Source organism: Gouania willdenowi, chromosome 17 (assembly GCF_900634775.1).
Source record: "Gouania willdenowi chromosome 17, fGouWil2.1, whole genome shotgun sequence".
NCBI classification, from domain to species: domain Eukaryota; kingdom Metazoa; phylum Chordata; class Actinopteri; order Blenniiformes; family Gobiesocidae; genus Gouania; species Gouania willdenowi.
This window is the reverse complement of record NC_041060.1, coordinates 23,641,247-23,666,304: the sequence shown is the minus strand read 5'-3', so window position 1 is coordinate 23,666,304 and position 25,058 is coordinate 23,641,247. Positions and strand designations below refer to the sequence as shown.

The following is a 25,058-nucleotide window of genomic DNA, read 5'->3' as shown; positions in this document are numbered from 1 at the left end:
AATATGAAAGTTATTGATTTATTTTTGTTATTAGAGAAAAACAAATGACATCTTTTGGCGTTATTTCTATCGTGTTTTTAGTTGTGTTGTAAACAATCCTTAACCGCATGCCAGAATAATAACGTAAATTGGCAGTGGTAAAATAAATGTAAAATCGTTTCAGGTTAATTTAAACAAAATGTGCCTTTAGCGATCTTATCGGTGTATTTGGAAATGAGAACAAAATTTTGAAATGTACTTCCCTGATTTTATTATATATACAAAATTGAAAGGGGCATAACCAAAGCTTTTTTCCAATTTATATTTTTAAAATGTGAGTTCCAGATTGCTTTACCTCTGGGAGTAGTTTTATTGTGAAAAAGGATTTTCTGTCTTATATGTTTATTAGCACCTCTTTTTATTAGTTCGTTTTACACGTTAAGCGCGCTTATCAGCCGGTTTGAACTACCCGCAGTGACGCAGCACGCTGCTCCTGACGTCACACACCGTTGTGTTCCCGGACTCGGAGGAAGATGGCGGTCAGCGGAGGTTTGTGATTCACACACTAACACGTTAACGCAGTGCAGTTTGTAGGGCGAGGCCGGGGGCCGATGGCCGCTGCCGGGTCGCGGCCGGTCAGTGTCCATCCTGCAAACTAGAACTGTAGATCCTTCTGGTATCGTGTCAAAATCCAGACCATTGACGACCCGCCTTGGGTCCCGTCTATTTCCTGGAGTAGTGACGGTTAAAGCAGAGCTAATGGCTAACAAAGCTAGCATACTAAAATCTTCCCCACGCTTCTCACAGCCATCATCGGCTTTACTATCGCTATACCGGCTCTCTGTGAGCTCTTAGCCGGTGTTTGGTTCATTATTTACCGTCCTAATGAACGTGTTCTCCAGTCGGCTCCGGCACGTTAGCAGCCAAGTGGTAACCGTGTTAATTAGTGATTGGGCTGCGGCAGTCTTTATAAGGTTCGGTTGATTCAGTGATTCTCAACTGCTCTGCCTACAAATCATAGCTATGTGGTACAAACTAATACTTATAGGATAGATAATTCTGAGACAAATAATAGTTCGATAAATAACTGTGATCAGTAACAATAGATATATGTATTTATGAGCAGGCATATTTATGACGTACTAAAGTAATAACACATTAGATCCAGTAATCATATGAATGAGATACACAATGGATAATGAAGCAATTATGAGAGACGGTTTTATGATACGGAAGCAATAATGAGATGAGTTTGAAATATGTAATACAAGCTGTGCTCGTCGTTACATTAGACATATTAACAGATTAATAATGTAGAAAATGTAATACATGTAACACAACTAGTCCAGTTTCAATATCATTGTTTTTACCACATATCACTGTTAAAACAGATTTATTTTTAGCTACCCTGCTAACCCTTTTATTTTAGCCCTCACCCAGGAAATACCCTAAAATGTTTTTTTTTTGGAAATGTATTTTTAAAAGTGGAATTTGCCGTGTTAAAATGAAAAAAATATATATGTCAAAAGTGGGATTCAAACCCACGGCAGCGGAAGGAAGAAACCTTGAGTGCGGCACCACACAGCCAGGCACAGTACACTTATGCAGAAAAAGTCTGGAAAATGTACCCATAGTTCTGGGGGCTATTGATAATTAGGAGTGGGTACCTCACGATACGGTACACGATACAAAGCTCACGGTGACGATTATCTCACGATATGGCGATTATCGATAAATTGGTCAGAAATCAATCTACGATAATCGATGACATGACAGGAAAAAAAATAGGATTAAGTGAAAAAATACAATTTTTATTTTATATCTCTGAAAGGTGATAAATTGAAAAAGTGTCCTATGAACAGTGACACTATTTTAGTGTAACATTTCTGTAAATAACTGTCAACATACCAATGTAAATGAATAAGTATCTCCAATAGTGCTTTCTGTAAACAACAAATAGGGTCTTACCAGTGACACCATTATCGCGCAATATTCCAGTAAACAATATATTGGTTCCTTCAACAAACAGTGACAAAATTTTTGTGAAGACCTACCTGCACATTTTAGTGAAAAAGCAGAAAAGGTTTTGAATTAAAAAAAAAAAAAATGTAATACTTATCGCGAGCATATCGATAATCGATCATGCAAAAAAAAAAAAAAAATATCGTGATATATTGCCGTATCGAGATATCGTCACACTTCAAGTATCAATAGCCCCCAGAACTATGGTTCCGTATCAATAGACACTTTGAATAACCTATTATTAGTTGGTTAAAATGTGATCTTTTAATGTAATTTTCATGTAATTAAATCTATTGTACAAACCCACATGATGGATCTTTAATACAACAGTTTGATTGTGTGATCATCATTCCCAACACTTTTTTTAGATTGATTGATTATATGGCTATAAACACATGATGATGTATCTGCTGTTAAAGCCAGCTAGCATCGCTGACACTCTAGGAAGTCAGTCATCAGTTCACATGGCAACCATTAGGTTCCTAACACCAGGCAGAAGCATGCTGACGGCCCTGTGCCGTGCCAGAAACTGCTGACTGTCTGCAGGCTTGGTCTCGCCCACAATAAAATCCTATTTCTTCTTCTTACATATTTACATTTTCACAATTTACTTCAACATTGATCACACTATTATGAGCGTTATTAAATCTGTTCAATCATTATAAATCTGAACAGACAGGAAATGGTTACAGTTTAAATATTGACACTTGGATAGGACTCACATTTCCAGTGTTAGAAATGACCTCAACATGAAATGATGAAATAACTAATTATTAAACTAAAAACAGAGTAAGTTTAGGTTGACTAATGGATTAATGCTCCAAATAATATTTTTTTTTTTTTTAGATAATCCTTCCTTTTTTTTTAAATGTATGGTTTATTTATACATTTGCAGAATCAATTAACGTTATACACAAACTTACAGGCGTCGTAGTGCTTTGTTTTAAGGAATATTATGACGTCTGGGATGCGGCAGCAGTTTGATTTAATTCAGTTATTTTTTTTTATTTCAAACATGAACACAAACAATGCACAATATATATATATAATGAGCCCGTTACATGTTTTAATGGTTGAACACATTCTTTCTACTGTAGCTCATGCTGCTGTTGTTAGAGATGCAGGACTAGATTACAGGTGCTCCAGCCTTTAGTAAGAACTGGTTTTCAGCAATTAACACACAACGCCATTTGTCTGCGTCAAGCTGTGAGTGAGGGCGGAGACAGTTTTCTCTGAGCTAGTGAGGGCGGGGCAGAAAGTAGTTTGTGTGAGAGGCCTACAGTTAGGGAGGAAATAGTGAAGGTAGATGTGAGATTAAGTAGGATTTTCATTGTCTTTCTACTTCTGTCACTGAAGTCATTTTGCCCCGATGGAGCCGGTAGAACACGTTGGTGTGTGACAGTGGTAGAGACTCTTATTTGCTGTTTGACTTGAATCATTTCTGTTCTAATTCTATTTGGTTGTCATTCCCTAATTAGTTGTCAGTACTAGCTTGGTAAGCATTTTTCAGTTGCATTTTCAATTACTCATGTACAAATACAACTCAATTACCATTATAGTTACCAGTGTTTTTTCTAATCACAATTAAATTCTAGTGATTTTTTTTTTTAATCCCCAGAAAGTCAATTACAATTATGTTCTCAATTACTAAAGTTCAATTACATATAATCACAATTACTGAGTGTAAAATAAATAACCTAATAAAAGCTAACCTTCCTCTCTTGTGTTAGCATTAGCATCTCTTATGGCAGTTGTTCCCAAACGGTGTGCCATGAGGCAAGTCTGTGTGTGCCGTGGGGTTTTGTGACACCCGTACATAATTTATTGCACTATACAACTACACAAAAATAATTATCTTTTAATTTACTACTTTTGTACGCACTCATTTCATAATACAGAGGCAAACGCTATACCTAAATTTTTTTTTTTTTTTTTTTTTAAATATTTCATTGAATATTTCATGAGTAATATAGTTGTCTGTCACATTTTATTTGGCATTAGTAAATAATTATGCACATTTACAGATGCTGTACATGATATGAGTGATAACACATGTTATAAAAGCTATTTTACACAATAGGTGTGCCTTTAGATTTTTACTTTGGTGTGCGTAGAGCACAAAAAGTTTAGGAACCACTGCCTTGCTAACGGGTCAGTTTGACCCATGTCTGAAATGTAGGGCTCTAATCAACCAAGGAATTGGTTGGTCGACTAAGACTATGGCACACATAGCGATTAGTTGACCAAAAAAAGTGGAAAATGAATGAGCAGGTGCAGAAGAGAATGAGGAGAAAGGAAAAAGAGAGATAAATATTTAGTTTTGGGGTGCTGATTTGCTTTTAAACACAGATTTTAATATTTAATCCTTATCACCTATATAAGTGCATTTCATTTTTTTTAACAGTATTGAAGCTGATACCGTTGCTGGTTGACCAACAAAAATCTTGGTCGACCACGACGGCATCGACCAATTAGTCGACTAAACGTATAAGACCATAGTTGGCAGCCCTATTTAAATCAACTGTAAAATACACTAAAAACAAATATCTTTCATCTAATTTTGTTCCTTTCTATTGGTTACAATGTTAGGCTTCCTAATCAATGAAAATATTGGTTTTGATATTTTTGGTGTGAACATCTGAGCCTTTTTTGTGTCCGTACACCCTTAGATTTATTTTTTTTAATAATTCGTGTAGAACTGTACATGAAATTGTAACATGGTTCCCCAGTTTTGCGTAAAATTTTCCTGGCAATTCCAATTACAAAGTCAATTATCTAAACTCAATAACTATTTAATTACAATTACGACAGCAACATATTTTTAAAAATACAATTGCAATTATGATTACGCCATAATTGTAATTAATTTACAATTACGCGATTAAAATTGACCCCAACCCTGGTACTAGCTATTGAACCTCCAGAAATCGTGCAAAAATGTCAAATTGAGTTAACCACTTTTTAAAATAGAGTATATAGAATGTAGTTTTAGATTAGCAGATAAGAAACACATGGGGGCACACAGTAAATGACGGTTCGGTTCATCCTGGCCAAGCTCTAAATAAGTTATTTTAGTTTGGAATAGGGGTGAGTATTGGCAAGGATGTTGCAATACGATACATATCATGATACTTGGATCACGATATGATATTATCACGATATATCACAATATTCTACCCAGTTAATATCAAAATTAAACGTTGGGATGAAAAATCAAGTTGCTGTATATGTTCATCAGAAGATATTGATCATTCAGAGGATAAATTCAGTCAAAACTACTGTATTTGCTTCAAAACATCCTCTTTAATATTTATTATTAGTGTTTTTGCACATTTTCACTAAAAAAAGGGAATGCAGTGTTACACACTACCATCATAAAATAAAGTGCATCAAATAACCATTTGCAACACATGAACGCATTGTAACCACCACTGAAATACTGCACAAATACACAAAAATATTGATTAAATATATATATAAAAAAATGTTTTTAAATCGGCACCCAAAAAAAATCGTTTTTTTTTTTTTCACACCCCTAGTTCTGGCTTGCCATGTTGGATAGCAGTAATGTTAGCCTGTTGGATGATCATTTCTCCTTGACAGTGGCATGTGTTCATGTCAATCTGTGTTTCTGCTGCTGCTGCTGCCATGTTGATGTGTGTTCTTCTTCTGTAAGGTTTGAAAAGGTTTGGAGGAGCTTTACTTTAGGCGAGGCGTATCTTTGTTTCACTCTAACCAGTCAAACCACCACACATCTGCCAGCTGTCAGAAGTCCCGTTGAAACCCGTCTGTCCAGTCCGACAGTCCAACTCCAGCATGCAGAAACCAGTCCGAACAGCAGCAGACGTAACAAACCCACACCAGTAGAGTGTGGTGGTTTGTGTGTAGCTCACAGACAAACAGATGGGCTTTGACAAGTCTGTGACACACGTTTGTGTTCTCTACCAAACACTATATGATATGAACACAGACACTGTGCACGTGAACAGTGCACAGTGAGCACAGTGTGCTCAGTGTGCACACAAAAGCAGAAACACTCTTTCTGCTTTTGTCTGTGTGCAGTTTGAAAGCGTTTGAAAGTTTAATTTCTTTCATAAAAAACAAAAAAAAAAAAACATGCAGCAGTGAATGAAATGCTTTGATAAGAAAAGACAAAGGATGTGAAAGTTTAACATTCAAATTACATCATAGGGTGCTTTCACACATACCTCTTTGCTCTGCACCATGCTTCGCTTACTCGGATACGCCAGTCTTTTTGCGATATGTGAAAGGTCACTGAAACTCTAGTGCAGAGCAAACAAGCAAACTCTGGTCCTCTGATGAATGTAGGTCTCGTTTCGGCTCCAGCAAAGCGTTATGCGGTCTTTAACCATGTGAGAAAGCAACCAGGACCAAACATAGGACTTTACATTAAAGCACAATTGTAACCGAGCAACTCCATCAGTGACAGCAGCAGCAGTGTGCCAGTGCCTGCCGTCACGGTAACAGACACGAGCACACGTTCACAACCCAGTGCTCCAGCAGCAACACATCCGTCCATCCATTTTCAGAGTCGCTTTGTCAGCTCACAAAAAAAAAAAAATTTCCTCACTCTTTACAGTATTAATGCCACATCGCTCGTTTATTTCACTCATTTTTGTTTAGCCAAACTGTTCACATGATCAGTGATGGCTGCACATTTGGCTGCTGTTTTATCTGCGTATATATTCTCATATCTTCACATATTCCACATCCTTACCGGTGATATGACGACTCTGACAAGTGGAGACGGAGCTGAGTCATCAGCTGTATTTATATAGAGCATTAGCGCAGGTTGTAGCATTGTGTTATTGGTTATTTTGAATTATTATTAATGGCTTTCCTGCGGGGATTGTTTTAGGATTTCCTTTGGAAAACATAGGAAGAGAGACCAAATATAGGACGTGACGGCGCGACTGTCAGTAGTGACAGAGCAGCGCCGCATCGTCACGGTATTGGAGGTTGAAAGATTCTTTTCTTTTCTTTTTTTTTCTTAATTCTGTCCAATCGGCGACCGAGCGTTTCGCCTGTGTGACTTTGTTCAGAAAGTTTGGTGCGTTTGGCAAATAGAATGTGTGAAAGCGGACCGGACCAAATTAAAATGCAACAATGTTGCAGATTCACCGCCTGAATCGCAGTCCACCGGACTATATGTGTGAAAACAGCCATAGTGTCAATTCCACACTTCACACACATCATTGGCCAGATGCCGGACACACAAACAGTCGGTGTCCAGTAAGGGTGTAATAATAAATCGATTTGGCGATATATCACGATATTTCACCGTGTGTTTATAGTATTGATCTTAAAAAATTGTCCAAAGAATTTTTTTTTTATTATGTTTTTTGACAAAAAAACCATTAACATATGTGTAGCATGTAAACGCCCGGTCACTAGCTGTCAGTGAACCACATCAGACCTTGTTAAACTACCTCACTACTCAATGCATTTTAGCTTGGAAGTTGATTGCACTTTATTTTCATAAATTATACTGGCTACTTTTATAGATGTATGTTGTTACTTTTATATAAGAACTTATCAGAATCTGTTGGGGAAGCAAAAGTTAAACGTTTTTGAAAATTGTACTTTGACAGTTTGATAAACATACTATTTGTTTTTGATATTTGTACTTGAATTAAAGTTAGTTACCATTTACTACTTATTGCAAGTTTAAAATAATGAAATAAATTATAATTCATACCATTTTGTATTTTAAAAGTGAAATATGTAATTATGATATTGCAATGTATATCCTATTGCAGTGTTCCTCAAATGAGTGTACGTGTACCCCTAGGGGTACGCAATGGCACTAGAGGGGTTACTTGACGGAGAGAGAGTGGAAAATTAACAAATAAAGTGTTTGTCTTGGTCCCACGCCAGGCGTGAGATGACCGGAAATGATAAAAACTATATAAATACATCTATTCAGGAGCCACTAAATCATTGTTTTTCAACCTCAGGGTCGGGACCCAATGGGGTCGCCTGAAATTTACACACGATCTTAAACAACTGTATTTCTGTACTTTCTAGGGAAGATTAATTGTGAGGCAGTTAAAAATTGATTAAATTGTGTCACGGTTCACAGCAATACTTTGAAATTTAATCGCAGTAAATATTTAATTTTTTTTTTTTTTACAGCAAAGAGCGTTATCTATTTAGAATTTAAAATTCAGGACGCACCATCGTGTTTTAAATCAGAAGTGAGGAAGCATTTTGGCTTCCCCAAGACAAAATGAAAGAAGTGAGAAAGAAAGAACATGTTAAATCTAAGTTAAGAGGAGCACAGAGAGGAAAGGGAGAAACAAGAGAGAGAGAATGAAAGCCATAGGTTGTTTATTTATATTATTTCTTTGATGTTATGGGATTTGTTTTTAAGTCCAATTGTTAAGGCAAAAAATAGATTTTCAGTTGCACTTTTAAAAAGAAAAGGAACTATTATGTAGTTTTGAATAGTTTACTGTAGAGCCAGAATTTAAATGAATAGGCTTCTTCTTCATTTGTACTATTTCTTTATTTATTTTATACAGGATTTATTTTTAATTGAATTGCTTTGTTTTGCATAGTTTATCAAGGGATTCTTTTGATAATGAAAGATAAAAGAAAATGGTACAGTATTTTTATTTTCAAAGGAAAAAAAATGAATATTTTTCTGTCATCATTTGTCTACAGTCTCATTTTGTAAAATAAATTGTGAGAGAATCATATCGTGAACCCAGTATCGTGAATCGAATCGTATCGGGAGTTGAGTGAATCTTTACATCCCTAGTACTTTCACTTTGTGAAATATAAATTTAGTTCAACTAAAATGCAGTAAAATGAATAAATGACTGAGCTCAAACATAATCAAAAACTTGTCTTTGGGGTCACCAGAAATTCTTTACATCAGAATGGGGTCACGGTCCAAAAAAGGTTGGAAACCACTGCATTAAATACAGTTTCTTACCACTTATTTACAAAATCACATTATTTAAAATGTGTTTTCACTCGTTTCTTTCATCATTATGCTCTATAATTTTAAATGGTTTTCTAAGCAAAATGTTGTAGTCAGACACTTTATCATCCCTCATTTAAACCAGGTCTAACCCTGAGTGTGTGTGGTGTGCTTGGGTCCCACAGTTAGAGTACCACGTAACTTTCGTCTCCTGGAGGAGTTGGAGGAGGGTCAGAAAGGCGAGGGCGATGGGACGGTGAGCTGGGGCCTGGAGGACGACGAGGACATGACGCTCACACGGTGGACGGGCATGATCATTGGACCAGCACGGGTACGTATCAAGAGGAGCAAAATATATATTTTAAAGCTTCTCTTTTCATGTATTTTTCAAATAACAGATCAGTCTGTGCTATATCAATTATTTATATCAGGGGTGTCAAACTAATTTTAGTTCAGGGGCCAAATACGGAGCAGATCATCTTAAGTTGGTTATAGGTAGGAAATGAGTAATTTAATCATTATTGTGCTCTAGTTTGCACCTCTACGTATAAATAAATGATACAATATGTACGGCAATGATAATATCAAAGCAATAAGTGACAGATATCGGCTGCTGCAGGATCTTCACTTTCAATTTATTTTGTTTTGTGACCAATTTCTATTTAATTTGGGGAAATTTTGTGGAATAATATGAAGAAAATTGCTGAATTTGGGAAAAATTGAGAGATTAAAAATGAATGCCATCATGTGATTTAAGCATTGGGGTAAATGTGAGCGCTGCTAATATTGTTGAGTTTCATAGAATTTGTGAATTATTTTGAAGATATCTAGTTGAGATTTTTACAAATGAATGAGTTGGTAATTTACACAATGATTCTTGTTTCTATGATATTTATTTTTTTTTGCTCTCTGCTGCGGGCCGTATTGGATGCTCTAAAGGGCCGGATTTGACCCCCGGGCCTTGAGTTTGACACGTTTGATATACACAGTAACAGTATATCAGACTTATACATAAATTGTTCTTTCTAATAGGTTAGGCATCTGTTAAGATAAAGGCAAATGAAGCATGAATTGATATGAAATACAGTTTATTGATCTGCTTCAATTACAGTTTTAAACTTATTAAAGACTCAAGGGAAAGTTGTCAGTCAGATGGGTTCATTTATTACGCAGATTCTGACTAGGAATTAGGAATAACATGTGAGGAAAACAGCAAAAATGATGAAAAATTATAGATAGCAGAAGTTCTTCCATTAACAAAGTGATTTGCTCAGGCTTGTAAGTCAGTGCCCAGTCAAAATCATGTTTTATAATATTGCGATACCGCAATTGTGTATATATGAATTATTAATTTCTAAGTGACGCTGAGGGTTGCTGGGTGCTGTTGCTCAGCCTGGTCATAGTAGTAAAAGCTCATCATGAAGTCTGAAGTAACAAACACACCATCATGTCAGAAAGACTGCTGTAGTTTATTATACTAAAGTGTCCCTGGTATCGCTGACTCAGGTAGGTTGGTGTAAAGGCATCTTGGGAGTAAAGTGATGATTAGATTATGGATGGTGGATAGAATGTGTCGTTGTCCCCCAAACCATCTGTGCTCTTCAGACTGAGAACAGTTTGTGAGAGGCACATGGTTAAAGAGGAAACAGAGAGCGTAGCAGCTCGGAGAACTAGTATTGTAGCACAAAATAGTTTTTACAACAAAACTAAAAAAGACTCATGACGTAATGGGATACATGAACTCAGAATATCGACATGTACACACTGACTGCTAAATAACTAGCCGTTTATTTGTGACGTAATAATGTATCAGCAGCATTTGTTTTAAATAAATGTAAGTGTGATGAATATAAAGCGAATATAAATATAGAGCGTTTTTAAATGATCAATGTTCGTGTGAGAAATACATAAACAGTGGCACATTTAAACCTGCTATGCTGATGCATGCTCACATGCACACGCCTGCACGGAGCTGCTGTGCACGGAGACCATGATGGCTCATAAGTAAAGTTACACCATCTGTAAATACTGTGCAACACAAAACTTTGACGCTATCATTCAACTGGGCAGAGCCTTATTAAACAACAGCTGGACGTTTGCATACAAGCTAATCACTGTTGGCAAAGACGGAGCAGCTGAGCAAGCTAACGTTAGCGTCTCGTCTATTTTTGGAATCAATGTAATAATGTGAGGACAGATATAATTTATCTATTGAGATAACTTCTCTAACTAAAGAGATGACGGTGTGCATACGCACGTGTGAAATGGTAAAGAGACATTAAAAGTGAGCAGGGTTCTCACCAGCACTGTTGAGCGTAGGGACCCCCTACGATGTAATTTTTCTCCCCTATGGAGTGATGGTGCCCCCTACATTCAGTTTTCAGCAACGTGTGGGGAGGTTTTTTTTACTTTTTTAATCGGTACCGTCGTAATAATTGTTGCACACTTGGACACAAGAGGGACGTTCAGATGTGCGCAGGTTGTTTTAACTCTTTTTATTCTGCATAACCCAGAAACGCATACATCTGCCGCACCGGATGCTCCTCTTTACCTGAGGACCCCTCTTGCCACTTAGCTGCCCCCAATGCTGCCCGTCTGCATCCTTCAACAGGGCGTAGCGGAACATGAAGCTGCTCCTCATGTTTCTAACGCACAACTGATCATTCTACATGCGCGCACAGATGTGAATACCGTCTGTTTGAAACATGTTCAGGCTTAAAGAGACATCTGCTTCATTCAAGTGGGACTACTTTGGGACGTGTTCTCTCTTTTTTTTGAGCCGGAAAAAATTCCTGATGCGAACCCTGGAGGTGTTGGATGTGATCATGTCTGCTAATGATTACATATCTACTCTGCATTGTTGGTCATTAAGTAGTCAAAGCTAAATGTGAGGCTGGAAAATGTTAGAGCTGAACAGTAATTCTATTGACTGATTTATTATTTGATTATTTTGTTGCCTTTTGTATCGTGAACTGCCATAGTTAAGATGTCCCGATACAACTGTTTCATTTCCGAAATGATACCGATATTGCAGCCTTGTGTATCGGCCGATACCGATATTGATTCGATATCATCATGAATTATACATACTTTTATTACTTTTTCCCTTTTTTTTCCTATAATAAAAACATACTTTACTTATTGTGTAGTGTGGAACGTTAGAAAAGGTTTGATCAAGTGATGTTACTCATACAGAGAACAATAGTCAGCAACAGAAGGGATGAGAAAAACTGACCCATTTATTATTAACCAACAGTGTTGGGAACGTTACTTTAAAAAAGTAATTAGTTATAGTTACTCACGACTTGATCCAAAAAGTAACTGAGTTAGTAACTGAATTACTCTGTAATAAAAGTAACTATTTGCATTAGTGTTAAAAAAAAAAAAAAAAAAAAAAAACTTGCTATATGTCAAAGAATTCAGATTTTTTGGATGTGTGTCGTTGTGAGGTGCTTCATTAAATTTGAGTTGCTTATAACTGATGTGGACAAAGTCTTCACTCCTGGATATAATAAACACTTCACATACACGTTCTTGCCTTTGACCACAATTAATTTAAAGTAGTGTTTGTATCGCCTTAAAAATGACAACTTTTCATCGGACTGATCCACGCTCGCGTGTGTGTGTGTGTGTGTCTTCTGGCCTGCTCCTCTGAATGTTCTTCGATATTTGAGCTGCTCCAAACACTGCACACTTCTTGACTGAGGCTTTAGATTTTGTTCCTGGAATCTGTTGATTGGCTACCATGAAACATGACACCACCTAAGCCAATCATAATCGCTCACCTTGTTTTTAACCCTCCTCCTCACTACAACTGAGTCAGAAGCCAGGGCTGCTTTCGGATCATCAGTTTATTCAATCCATACATGTAACGCACTGCATTTAACGTTCAGTAATGATAACGCCGTTGTAACGGCGTAAAAAGTAATTAGTTAAATAACCCGTTTATGAAAAAAAAAACACTGTTATTTTAAACGCCGTTATTCCGAACACTGTTAACCAATTGGTTACATACATTTTAACCTTCAACATAATATTTACAGTAATTAAATAAAATAAACAAAAAATGAATTGCAAAAAAAAAATAAATTGGAAATTTGAATCTGATATCCGATATTCGTATTCAGGCTGATATCGGACCGATATCTGAAATCGGATCAGGACCCATAGTTAAATATGATTGTTGATCACATTGATCATAATACTACTCTTGGCTGTAGGACTATTTATTCTCCAATTGTTTGGTGCTTTAAACTAAATAACTTGGAAATGCCACACCTTGAATCCAATAATTATTTTGTGCTTAGATTGAATTGAAAAACCTTGTGTAATCGACTAGTTGATGAGGAAACTAGTCATTTATCTTAGCAACATCCGTGACACATACACAGGCTTGTTAGCAGATGTTTTGGTGACTTTGTAGAATGAATGAGCTGCTGGTGTTTGACAGCTGCTGTCGTTGTGTTTCAGACCAACTACGAGAACAGGATATACAGCCTGAAGGTGGAGTGTGGGTCTCGGTATCCGGATGCAGCACCAACTGTTAGATTTGTAACAAAAATTAACATGAACGGGATAAATAATTCCAACGGGATGGTGAGTGTGTGTGACGCACTGCATGCCTTAGCCTCCATCTGCTGCTGCTGACTGACTGACTTTATGTCTCCTCAGGTGGATTCACGTAGCATACCAATATTAGCAAAATGGCAGAATTCTTATAGCATTAAAATTGTTCTTCAAGAGTTACGGCGTCTAATGGCGGCCAAAGAAAATATGAAGCTGCCGCAGCCTCCAGAAGGACAGACCTACAGCACTTAGTGGAGCCTCAGTTCCACCTCCTCCTCCTTCTCTTCCGTCTTCAGCCTTCCTCTCTTAGAATAAAGTGTAACAGCATCACTCGTCTCCACAGCATTTGGACTTTGATCTCTCATTGAGTTAAAAAAGAAAAGGTGTCCCTGCCAGTGCGCAATGAGTAGTTTAGTCATCCGACAACCACGGTTTCTCTCTCTGCCTTTCATTTTCCTTTCTTTGTGCCCATGGAGGGAGAATTCCCAGCATCCCTGAAGTACACGCCGCAGGGCGCGCCTTACTAAACATGGGAGGGGCTTCAGCTCCAAGGTTAACAGGTTCATGTAGAACGGTTTAGTATCATAGTATTAAATTTCTTTTATAAATAAATGAATATATATATCCGTTTTGGGCACAACACCTTTCTGTTCTGCAGTTCAAGCATTCATTAATTCCTGGTGGAAATGGCAGGTGTGTCAAGTCGTGATTTTTCTGAAATTAAAATCAGTCTCAAAACCAAGACTAACCTCATCTTTGACCTCACTTCTCTCATCCTGACATGTCGGAGCTTAAAACGGGAATATCTGGCAACATTCTGAATGGTCATGTAAGGCTTTTTTTCTCACCATCATTATGAAGGAAATGATCTAGGAAATCAGCATGCTTCACCTCAGCAGCCAGTGGTTATAATGTAATGGCTCACAGTATCTGGTTCTTTTGTGAGTTCAGACGGCCTAAATAAGTCCTAAATATTTCATAAAACAAGTGGAGATGTGACCAACCACAGGGGGAGCCCTTAACTTTAAATAGACAGCTGTATTTTTGTTGAAGTACCGTTAGGGCAATTTATTGGATTTTTAACATTGTTAGGGCAGGTTATTCTATCTGGCAACACTGGGGACCTTAGAAATATATTGTATCAGCCAAAACAAAAATGTTATTACAAAAACACTGACAACAGTAATACAAAAAATAGACTGAAAGACAATACACAGAATAACCATACAGGATGACTGCAAAAAAATTAAATATAAAGTGACTGAAAATCACATGGAATGGCATCAAAACAGAATGACTCCAAAAACGACAATACACAAAAACCCTCAGATTTCCCCCGTATTAATGTCCAGGTTGGTCATTATGATAAACTGTCCAATATGTGTTTAATGTGGCCCTCAGATCACAATCACATGTGACCCATTCTGTGATAAAAGTTGTCCATGTCTGATTAATATGAATACTAATTCATTTGTTAAATGCCTATTGTATATATTTGCTCATCCATGATCCATATACATCTAGAAATAAAAAAAATGATAAAGGTGAGTGAAGCATGAACAATTATCAATATTTTACATTAATTACTGAATTTAAACTGAATCAGATTTTGTCGTTAGAGTCCTAAAACCTGTGAGAAATGCAACAATTCAAAGGGGAGGTTTAATAGTTTTGTAGTTAATTTAGAAATGAAGAAAAGGGGGAGTGGGAGTCACCAAATGGGATTTATGTAATGAAATGATTGGAAACAGTATAGGAACTTAATAGTGAAGAATAAGTTTGTCTGAGCAACAGAAATGAAATTAATGATTTCATAACTATAAATATACAGTAATTAGTTCATGTTTAAATGTGTTCAGCAGCTGCAGTACAACATATGACCTGAGGGTGGCGGTATCAGACTAAAAGTCAACAGATCTGTACCATCGACAGGTAAAAAGTTTCTCAGTGTGGGACCTACATAATGTCTTGAATTGATTCTGTTTGTTAACCATGAACATAGTTGTTGAACCGCTGAGGGCCCTCCCCCACCCCCACCCCTACTTTGGGAGGAGAGTTGGTTTGGTCCTTCAGCAGGTCACAACCTATGTCTGCTGTTCCTGTAAAAAGCTTTGTTTTTGTTTACACACCGGCTCCATACACAACCCTCCATAAAACCTGAGACCGCAAAGACAGCAGTCAGCCAGTGGTTCTCAACCGATGGGTCGGGACCCAATAGTGTGTCACGGACCTGCTTTCAAATTGGTCGTGCAGGTTTGAGATGACGTAAAAGGAGGAATAAACAAAAAGATGTGCTTTAATATTGAAGACTTTAAAAGCAAGATTTATTTTGACTTCTAATAGAAGAAGACAGTACTGCACTACATAGTTTTTATTTAGTGTTTATTTAGATCAGGGGTCACCAACACGGTGCCCGTGGGCCCCAAATAGTCCATGTGAGTGGCCCTCAGAAGCTCTAGTCACCAATGAGCTCCATCTGAAATCTGATTTACTTTCCAGGATTTAAACTCACAAAAATAAATACATATGACAGATGTAGTGAGTACTTAGAGTTAAATACTGCTGCACCTGATAAAGTTTTAGTATTAAATGTGCTGCAGATTCGGTGTATGGTCAGTGGTATGTATGGTATGCAGCAGTAGCAGTGGTAGTGGTAGTGGTAGTAGTAGTAATAGTAGTAGTAGTAGCAGTAGTAGTAATAGTAGTAGCAGTAGTAGTAGTAGTAGTAACAGTAGTAGTAGTAGTAGTAGTTGCAACAGTAATGTAGTAGTAGCAGTAGTAGTAGTAACAGTAGTAGTAATAGTAGTAGCAGCAGTAGTAGTACTAGTAGTAACAGTAGTAGTAGCAGTAGTAGCAGTAGTAGTAGTAGTAGTAGTAACAGTAGTAGTAGTAGTAGTAGTAACAGTAGTAGTAATAGTAATAGCAGTAGCAGTAGTAGTAGCAGTAGTAGTAATAGTAGTAGCAGTAGCAGTAGTAACAGTAGTAGTAGCAGTAGCAGTAGTAACAGTAGTAGTAGTAGAAGCAGTAGTAGTAGTAGTAGTAGCAACAGTAGTAGTAATAGTAGCAGTAGTAGTAATAGTAGTAGCAGTAGCAGCAGTAGTAGTAGTAGTAACAGTAGTAGTAATAGTTGCAGTAGTAGTAGTAGTAGTAGCAGTAGTAGTAATAGTAGTAATAGTAGTATTAGTAATAGTAGTAGTAATAGTTGTAACAGTAGTAGTAATAGTTGTAGTAGTAGCAGTAGTAGTAGTAGTAGTAATAGTAGTAGCAGTAGTAGTAGTAGTAGTAATAGCAGCAGTAATAGTAGTTGCAGTAGCAGTAGTAGTAATAGTAGTAGTAGTAGTAGTAATAGTAGTAGCAGTAGTAGTAATAGCAGTAGCAGTAGTAGTAATAGTAGTAGCAGTAGTAGTAATAGTAGTAGTAATAGTAGTAGCAGTAGTAGTAATAGTAGTAGCAGTAGTAGTAATAGCAGTAGCAGTAGTAGTAATAGTCGTAGCAGTAGCAGTAGTAGTAATAGTAGTAGCAGTAGTAGTAATAGTAGTAGTAATAGTAGTAGCAGTAGTAGTAATAGTAGTAGTAATAGTAGTAGCAGTAGTAGTAATAGTAGTAGCAGTAGCAGTAGTAGTAATAGTAGTAGCAGTAGTAGTAATAGTAGTAGTAATAGTAGTAGCAGTAGTAGTAATAGTAGTAGTAATAGTAGTAGCAGTAGTAGTAGTTATAGTAGTAGTAGCAGTAGCAGTAGTAGTAATAGTAGTAGCAGTAGTAGTAATAGTAGTAGTAATAGTAGTAGCAGTAGTAGTAGTTATAGTAGTAGTAGCAGTAGCAGTAGTAGTAATAGTAGTAGCAGTAGTAGTAATAGTAGTAGTAATAGTAGTAGCAGTAGTAGTAGTAGCAGTAGCAGTAAATAAAATAAAAAATGTAAAGAAATAAATTGTTATAAATGTTAAAATATATTTTAAGTTAACCATAACTGGTTTAATGCTGGAGTCCAGTGAAACCAGTGTGTTGTGTGTTAGTAGAAAAAGCTGACTGTGCCTGTCACTTTAATAATAATAATAAGACAGGGATTAGAGCTCATCCTGCTGGAGGAGCAGGCACTGGGATTGGACTCCATTTTCCTTCAAATGCAGCCAAAAAAACTCGTTTTCATTTAAGAGCAATTAAGTGAATCCCAGAATCTGTGGCTCCAGCTTTTATGACCCATTTCCTCTGGCTCACTTTCCCATTTCCAACGCTGGGATCACACAGGGAGTACCATGATTAGGAGCCAGAGCTTCCCTAAACATGGGAGACGTTGCTTGCCCCCCCGAACACTGCTGCAGTGTTGTGCTTCAACATTTATGTGGAGTAATTAAAAACATCCAGCAGTAATTTAATAGTTCTCACCGAGCAGAGACATGAAGTCTGCCCGCTTTTCCCCTCTGTATAAATAAGCAGGAATGCAGCGAGCACACACACACACACACACACACACACACACACACACACACACACACACACACACACACTCCGCCAGGCTTTAAAGGCCTTGTAAGAAGCTCTGTTCTGGGACAGCTTCACCTCAGAGGAGGTTGTTGAGCTAAAGGCAGAAATCCCTGCAGAGACATCCCAAATGTTCAGATTTGACGTATACATGAGGTCACAGAGATGGAAAGGTGCACGTACAAAGCCTCTGAGTTAAAAAAAAAAATCACTGCGCGTATGCAGTTAAAACTTTAAATCACATCAATGAGCTATTTTTTATTGAAAATAAAAGGCGTTTCTCATAAAGTGTTTACTCAGTCATGCTTTTACAGCCACTTATACTACAAATACACTGCTATTAAATGCTGTCAGTGTCATGACACACTCCTCCATGCCACTTGGTGGCAGTTATTAGAAAAATAAAGTAGTGTTGCGGATCAAAGAACAGTTGCTGCACTACTCATCTATCTATCTACAGTATCTATCTATCTATCTATCTATCTATCTATCTATCTATCTATCTATCTATCTATAATGCAAGAAAGGTCTGTGTGTGTACACTAAAAATATACAAAAACACACAAAATGACTCCAGCATCACACTACAATGGCAACGAAAAACAATAATTATGCAAAAAATGCACAAAAAGACAACTGAAAGATTACATTACAGAAAAATACACCAAAAAAAAATATACATAAATGAACAAAACAACAAAACACATTTATCATGCGCATGTCATGCACACGCTATTTTACTTTGCACCCGCAAATAAACCCCTTTATAACACTACAGAGTATGAACCTCTTTGTACATCCAACCTTCAAACATATGCTCATTTGGCCATAAGTGATAGCTCTACTTAAGCCACAACTATATGAATACATATTTCCAACGGCACTGTACTAGTTTTATTAAAGTAAAATCTGCTCGTTGGAAATCCCACTTTCGTAAAAGTACATAAATACCAAAGTTTTTCTAAAAGCACTTACTTTTGAAATTATTTACAATTTGAAGTAGAAAGTGCAATAAACTTTAAATTAGTCAATTCGTAAAATGAACATTTGCCTTTACATGTGCTTTAAAGGTACATTTCCCGTACTTAAGAACAAGTGAAAGTATGCAAAAAAATAAGTACTTGAGTACAGTAATGGTATCTATAACAGTATATACTTAAAGGTGCAGTCTGCAATGTGGGAAAACAAGCATGATTTCAGGCAGCAAATCATAAGCTCCAGAGGGAGTCGTGGCTGGACAAGAAATGAAGGCATCTGATTGGTTCTTTCCATTCGGACAGAATGGCAGGGATTGGTCAGAGTTTGTAAAGGATTTCATCCACTACAGTAGTTGGACTTTTTCACCCTGTATAACAAAAAGTGTTTCTTGACTACAGACCTCACCTTTAAATATTGTATTTAAGTACAGAACTCCAAAAGCATTCTATGTATGTACATTTAGTATTATACAAAATAAATGTGTTTGTCATAAAGCTTTTGATTAATGTGTTATTTTTTTATTATTTATTATTATACGCCACTAATAATTTAATAATATTGTTAGAAAATGCTGTCGGTGTCTTTGGGGCGTAATGAGTCCTCCATGCCAATAGGTGGCACCGGTGTATTTAATCATTATTAGTGGGTGGAGCTCTGACTGTGACAACTCTGACATATTGAATAAGATCATTTCCGTACAAAAAAAGCATGCTAACACTTTGAGAGACTATGAAAAACAGTTCATGACTTCATTTTACAGGAATGACTTGGTGTGTTTAGTCGTAGAATGTCAGAGAAAATATGAGAAGGCCGCTCGGTTGTTACAGACTAATGAGTGACCACCATTGTTGCGAGGGGTATGAATGTTATTGATAATGATGCTTTTGTTGGGAATGACTTTTAAAAAGTATGTAAGAAAATATATCCCAGTAAATGTTGTTATAGGCTTACTGGAAATATTTTAATCTGTACTAAACACACGCTAAAGTGTAAATGTTTTGGTTCATTTTTGAACTCATTTGTAATGTTGCTCCAATGTTCGTTTAAAAAGTTTGAACTCAGTTAATTATATTGCTTGATTTCATCTTACTGTGTGCAAATTGAAAGAAATTCAGCTTTAAAAATCACCTCAAATCAGATAACATAAAGTCTGTCACAGGTATTTGCACGCGAAACAATAGTGAATCAGACAACAATGTACATTTTTATGTTTGTTTCCTCCACTTTTTCTTTTTGTTTGATATTTGGCATCCGTGGGAAAAGAAAGTCCTGCTTCATGTTTTAGAGATGCATGCTTATTTTTTTGTGTTTGATTTAAAAACTGCTTATTTCCTTTTTCTGCATCATTGGTTTATCATTAACAACAGGGCAACATCACTGAGTTTAAATACAGCATTACATGAATTTAAAGCTTATTTTTAATTAATAATTTATTTGATTTAGCTCATGATTTAAGTAAACAAAACCAGACAAGTTTAGAACCAGTGAGATTTTTGACTGGTTTAGTAAATCCACACAGAATGAGCTTGAGCAGACAGGACTTTGTCTCCTCAGTGTCCTCTGATGAAGCTCAGGGATTCCTCCTCTTCCTTCCCTGCATTGTGTCCCTTTGTGCCATCGCCAGCACAGGCAGGCGCCGAAGGGTGGCAGCCGCCCGCCTAACAGGAAGTGACACGCTGGCCACTATGTAGTAGGAGCTGCAGGGCGTTGAGTTTCACACCCGCCTGTCACAGAGAATGCACATTATTTAAAGGGAAGGTCACAGTAAGTGGAGGAAACAAACAGCACAGACCCCTCAAAGTGTGGAGCACAAACCAAGTCTGAACTCTGATAAATTTTTTATTAGAAATAATATTCAAACTGTTCGGAATCAAATAATTTTGTTGAAATTCACAAGTTCCCGTAGCAACAATGCTGGAGAATCATTGGTCGAGAGCATTGTCGTAGTTACTGTGGAAACAAGAGGACTTCTAGCATGATCTCTGACATTCTTTGTGTAAAACTTCTTGGACATTTGTGCTTTTATTTTGAAGTATTTATGTATGATATTTACTGTATCAGTCTGATCAGCCAACAATTGCTATAATCTTAAAGGAGACATACACATTTTTCACCTTGTAAAACAGTTCCCTGTGGTCTAAATCAGTGGTTCCCAACCTTTCTTGTCTTGTGTACCCCTTGAAACTTTTTGTCATACCATGAATACCCCCTCACTCGTACGTGCTCATGATTCTCCAAAAGTAGAACATAACACAACTGAATATTCAACGCAAGTAATTTTATTTCATCTTCATAAATTGAACAATTAATATTCAGGCATTATCTTCTTACTTAACTCAAATTAAACATAAAATTATGTTGCCTTCAAGACAATAAAAATAATAAACATAAGAAATAATATTATAGTAAACGTTTGTATTATTAATACTAAATGTATGATTATATTGTTATTAAAGAAAAATATATATATACCTATACCTCTCTTTCACAGGGTGGCACACACTAAATAAAGGTGCGTTCACACCGAACGCCACTGAAGTGACACTGAAGTGATCAGCCCTCTCTCTCTCCCCTGTCACCCGGCTCCACACACACACACACACACACACACACACACACACACACACACACACACACACACACACACACACACACACACACACACACACACACACACACACACACACACACACACTGTTCACTGGAGCGATGGAGTGACCAAAAAGCACCACTATATTCAAGCGTCTCATCACGGGCGATTGAAGTGACTGCAGTCACAAAAGTTACGTTCGGTGCGAACGCACCTTCACTCCTTCGCTAGCGAGAAAAACAATGGCGGGGGTGGAGTCCATGGGAGGAGCGACCAGCGGAGGGGAGGGTTATTTCTTTCCTGATTTAGCTTGTGACGTCACAAACTTAGAAAATGTGAAACGGAACAAATTTCTCTGTGTTATAAGACTTACACAGACCACAAACAAACAACTGGATGGTTTTATTTCACATTTTGTGTTACCTCAGAATTGATCAAAAAACTTTCACAATATGTCACCTTTAATCTTAAAAGAATTTGAACTATAGTTCCTGATAACATAGTACCACCATTTTACCCTTGCCATGCCCACAAAGCGTTTCTACGTGATTCATCTTAAAGGTTCTTTATCTCTCACCTTGCTAGAAGCCATATACACATTTAGAATATGAAACTTTCGCTGCACAGACCAAAAAAGCCTTGAAAATTGTGTTCTTCATCTTTCCAGTAAAACAGCTGAATGTTAATGTGCTTTCTTGAATGATTTGGTTCACGTTTATACATTTAGTCATTTTACTTTGACAGGAATAGATCTGTTCTACTTTATGTATGTAGAGTAAAAGTCTTTCATTAAAGGAGCCTCTTGTTGTTTAGTTTTTGAGGGTTTGTCAGGAGAAATCAGGAATACCAGCAGGTACGTTTAGACATTCAAACATCTGAGGACTTTCTTTCGCAAGCAGCATCCTCCTGTGTTTCCTCTGTTTCCTCTACACTGTCAGTGTGAGAGTGTTTGCACACACACGGCTGCCTCACAGATGGAGCACTGATGATGAAGAAGGGGTTGTTGCTGTGTCAGCACATTTCCTTTCCTCTCTGTGAAGATCCACGTCAATGCGAACAGACCGACACAGTTTTTGTTCCCAGCAGCCCCCAAACCGCGGCTCCACGCGGAATTCAGATGATATCTTCACCTTACCTCATGCTCAGCCGAGCAGCTCTCAGGTCTGAACCGCAGTCGAGATGAAGAAAAACTAAAAAGTCATCATCATGAAACCACGTTCTCTGCGGTCCAGGCGTCTCTGGGCTGCCTGAGTGCGTTTTTCTTTTATTCCCTCTAAGGCGCCGTTTAAGTGGAAAACAACCAGAGACACTGAGTGAAGTCACAACCAACTAAACAAAAGACCAGATGTGAAGATCAAAACTGAAACAATGAGTACAAATACCATATATATCATCTCTCTATATACAGTATGCTGTATATATATGTATATATATATATATAGAGAGAGAATGGCTGACTCAAAGCAGAAGAGTCATGATCATGAAGGATGCCCAGAAGGGATATGTCCCAGCCAACTACCAGACAATTACTTGTCACTACACAACACTAAAGCTCCTGTCAGGCATCATGGCAGCTAAGATAAGTAGGCACATGAATCAGTACATGAGCGAGGCATAGTAAACAATCTGTACAAGATCAACAGGGCACTAACTGCCATCCCAAAGAAATGCATGGGAATGTTGAATGCCACCCTTGAGGCCAATTCAAAGCACAATGCCCAGATCAAGTTCAAGTGAAGCATATACCAATGAGACAAACTGTCACCACTGCCGTTCTGCATAAGCCTCAACCCCCTCAGTCAAATAATTGACAAGACTGGAAATGGATGCCAATTCTAAAATGAAGCAACAATAAGTCTGCTCTACATGGATGACATCAAGTTGTATGCTAAGAATGCACAAGACATCGCGAGACAAGTGTGGGTGGATGGTATTCTGGAGAGGCAAGATATCAGGACTGAGGGAGTTGACCTACCAAAAAGATTCGATACATCTATGATCTAGGACAGCTACAAGAACCTAGGGATCCTACAGGCTACTTAAATCAATCAACCACAATCAAGTGCCAACAGCGAGTAAGTCAAGTCCTGAGATGTCAGCTGAATGGTCAGAACAAATTCTTAACGATTAACATGTACAAACAGCTGGTTACCGGATACACAGCTGGGATCATAAGCTGGACATAGGAGAAGACTGAAACCACAGATATCAAGACACACACGGTGGGTTCCACCCCTTGCATGTTGAGGAACATAAAGAAGATTGCCGAGTACCGGTACTAGTGAGCATCAGAAACACTATCCACAATGAAACAGCCAAACTCCAGGAATACATAAAGAAGATGCTCCAAAGGAAGCTGTTCAGAAAATCACCAGACAAGGACAATGTGTTAGAGGAGCAACATGAACGGACAAGCCTCTCCATGGAGTATAGCACAGTGAGATAGAAAAAGTGTAAATACTTGATTTTATATTTATTCACCTGTATGTAATGTTAAATAGACCTAAATGTTAGTTTTCTCTGTGTGGGATGTTGAGACACTGATACCAGTTCAACAACTAAACAGACTTAAATAAGGTCGAGTTGAAGCTACTTTATTTTACTACTAGACTGAAGTTAGTCAGGGTTCAGATAACTAAAATAAGAAGTTTTAAACTTAGACTAACAACTTAACAGTCACAGTAAATGTCATGGTCATACTGTGAATGTGACTGCAGCGCTGCAGTAGTTTCCATCGCAAATTACACGTCACGTGGCTGTAGGGGAGATAACTTGAGATTGCGTCATTTACATTGATTTGAATGTAATCGCGTTGCTTCATTCACTTCAGTCGTGTTCGGTGTGAAAGCACCCTTAGTGTTACATAAAGTTCTAACATCATCAGGTGAAATGAGCTGAAACACTGTTTTCACTCGGCGTTTAATAAACCCACCAAAAAAACCTGTTCCTGATAACTGAGGAGGGCCAGGAATAACTCAGGCCGGCAAGATGTGGAAGAGATTAGAGAGTTGGTGTGTGTGTGTGCGTGCGTGCGTGCGTGTGTGTGTAAAAGAACTCATAAAAGTCTCATTTGTAGGTGATGCATGAGGAAGTGGAGGCAGCTCTGGCACATGAGTCTGAGCTGCTAAATTAACTGTTAACACAAATAATCCCAGTGCAGCGTTGGCGCCACTCGACTGAAGGTGTGTGTGTGTGAGAGAGAGAGAGTTAAAGGGGGGTCAGGCGGCGGCAGGTGGAGGTCTGTCGGCTTTCAGAGGAGGGAAGTGCTTGAAGGAAAAGCACCGCTGCATTGCAGCTTTCCACCTATTGTGTCCGTACCAGTTTCTCTTTTTAGATCAGTGTGAATCCCCCCTCGCACCTCCACAGAGACTAACAGAGACACAACCCTATTAGAAACATTCAAACAGTCCACAGATATTCACCCTGTGTGGCTTTAAAAGGGATGTTTAGCATTAGCATTAGTCTCCAGCCTACAGCAGAACTATTAGCATCAGG

At 37.7% G+C, this 25,058-nt stretch overlaps 1 protein-coding gene across 1 annotated transcript; it reads left to right on the top strand.

Annotated features, from left to right (window-relative positions):
- The first annotated feature begins 391 nt into the window (after positions 1-391).
- On the top strand, positions 392-13,887 carry ube2v2 (ubiquitin-conjugating enzyme E2 variant 2). The gene is made up of 4 exons (XM_028472486.1): positions 392-528; positions 9,136-9,281; positions 13,421-13,546; positions 13,622-13,887. The coding sequence occupies exons 1-4, from the start codon at positions 513-515 to the stop codon at positions 13,766-13,768; spliced, it is 435 nt and encodes a 144-aa protein (XP_028328287.1). The 5' UTR covers positions 392-512; the 3' UTR covers positions 13,769-13,887.
- Positions 13,888-25,058: the final 11,171 nt, after the last annotated feature.

What these genes read in the sequence shown, in the direction of transcription:
- ube2v2 (XM_028472486.1), top strand. An exon ending in TGATCATTGGACCAGCACGG is followed by an intron (nt 9,282 to 13,420) that starts GTACGTATCAAG and finishes GTTGTGTTTCAG; the next exon opens with ACCAACTACGAGAACAGGAT. An exon ending in TAAATAATTCCAACGGGATG is followed by an intron (nt 13,547 to 13,621) that starts GTGAGTGTGTGT and finishes ATGTCTCCTCAG; the next exon opens with GTGGATTCACGTAGCATACC.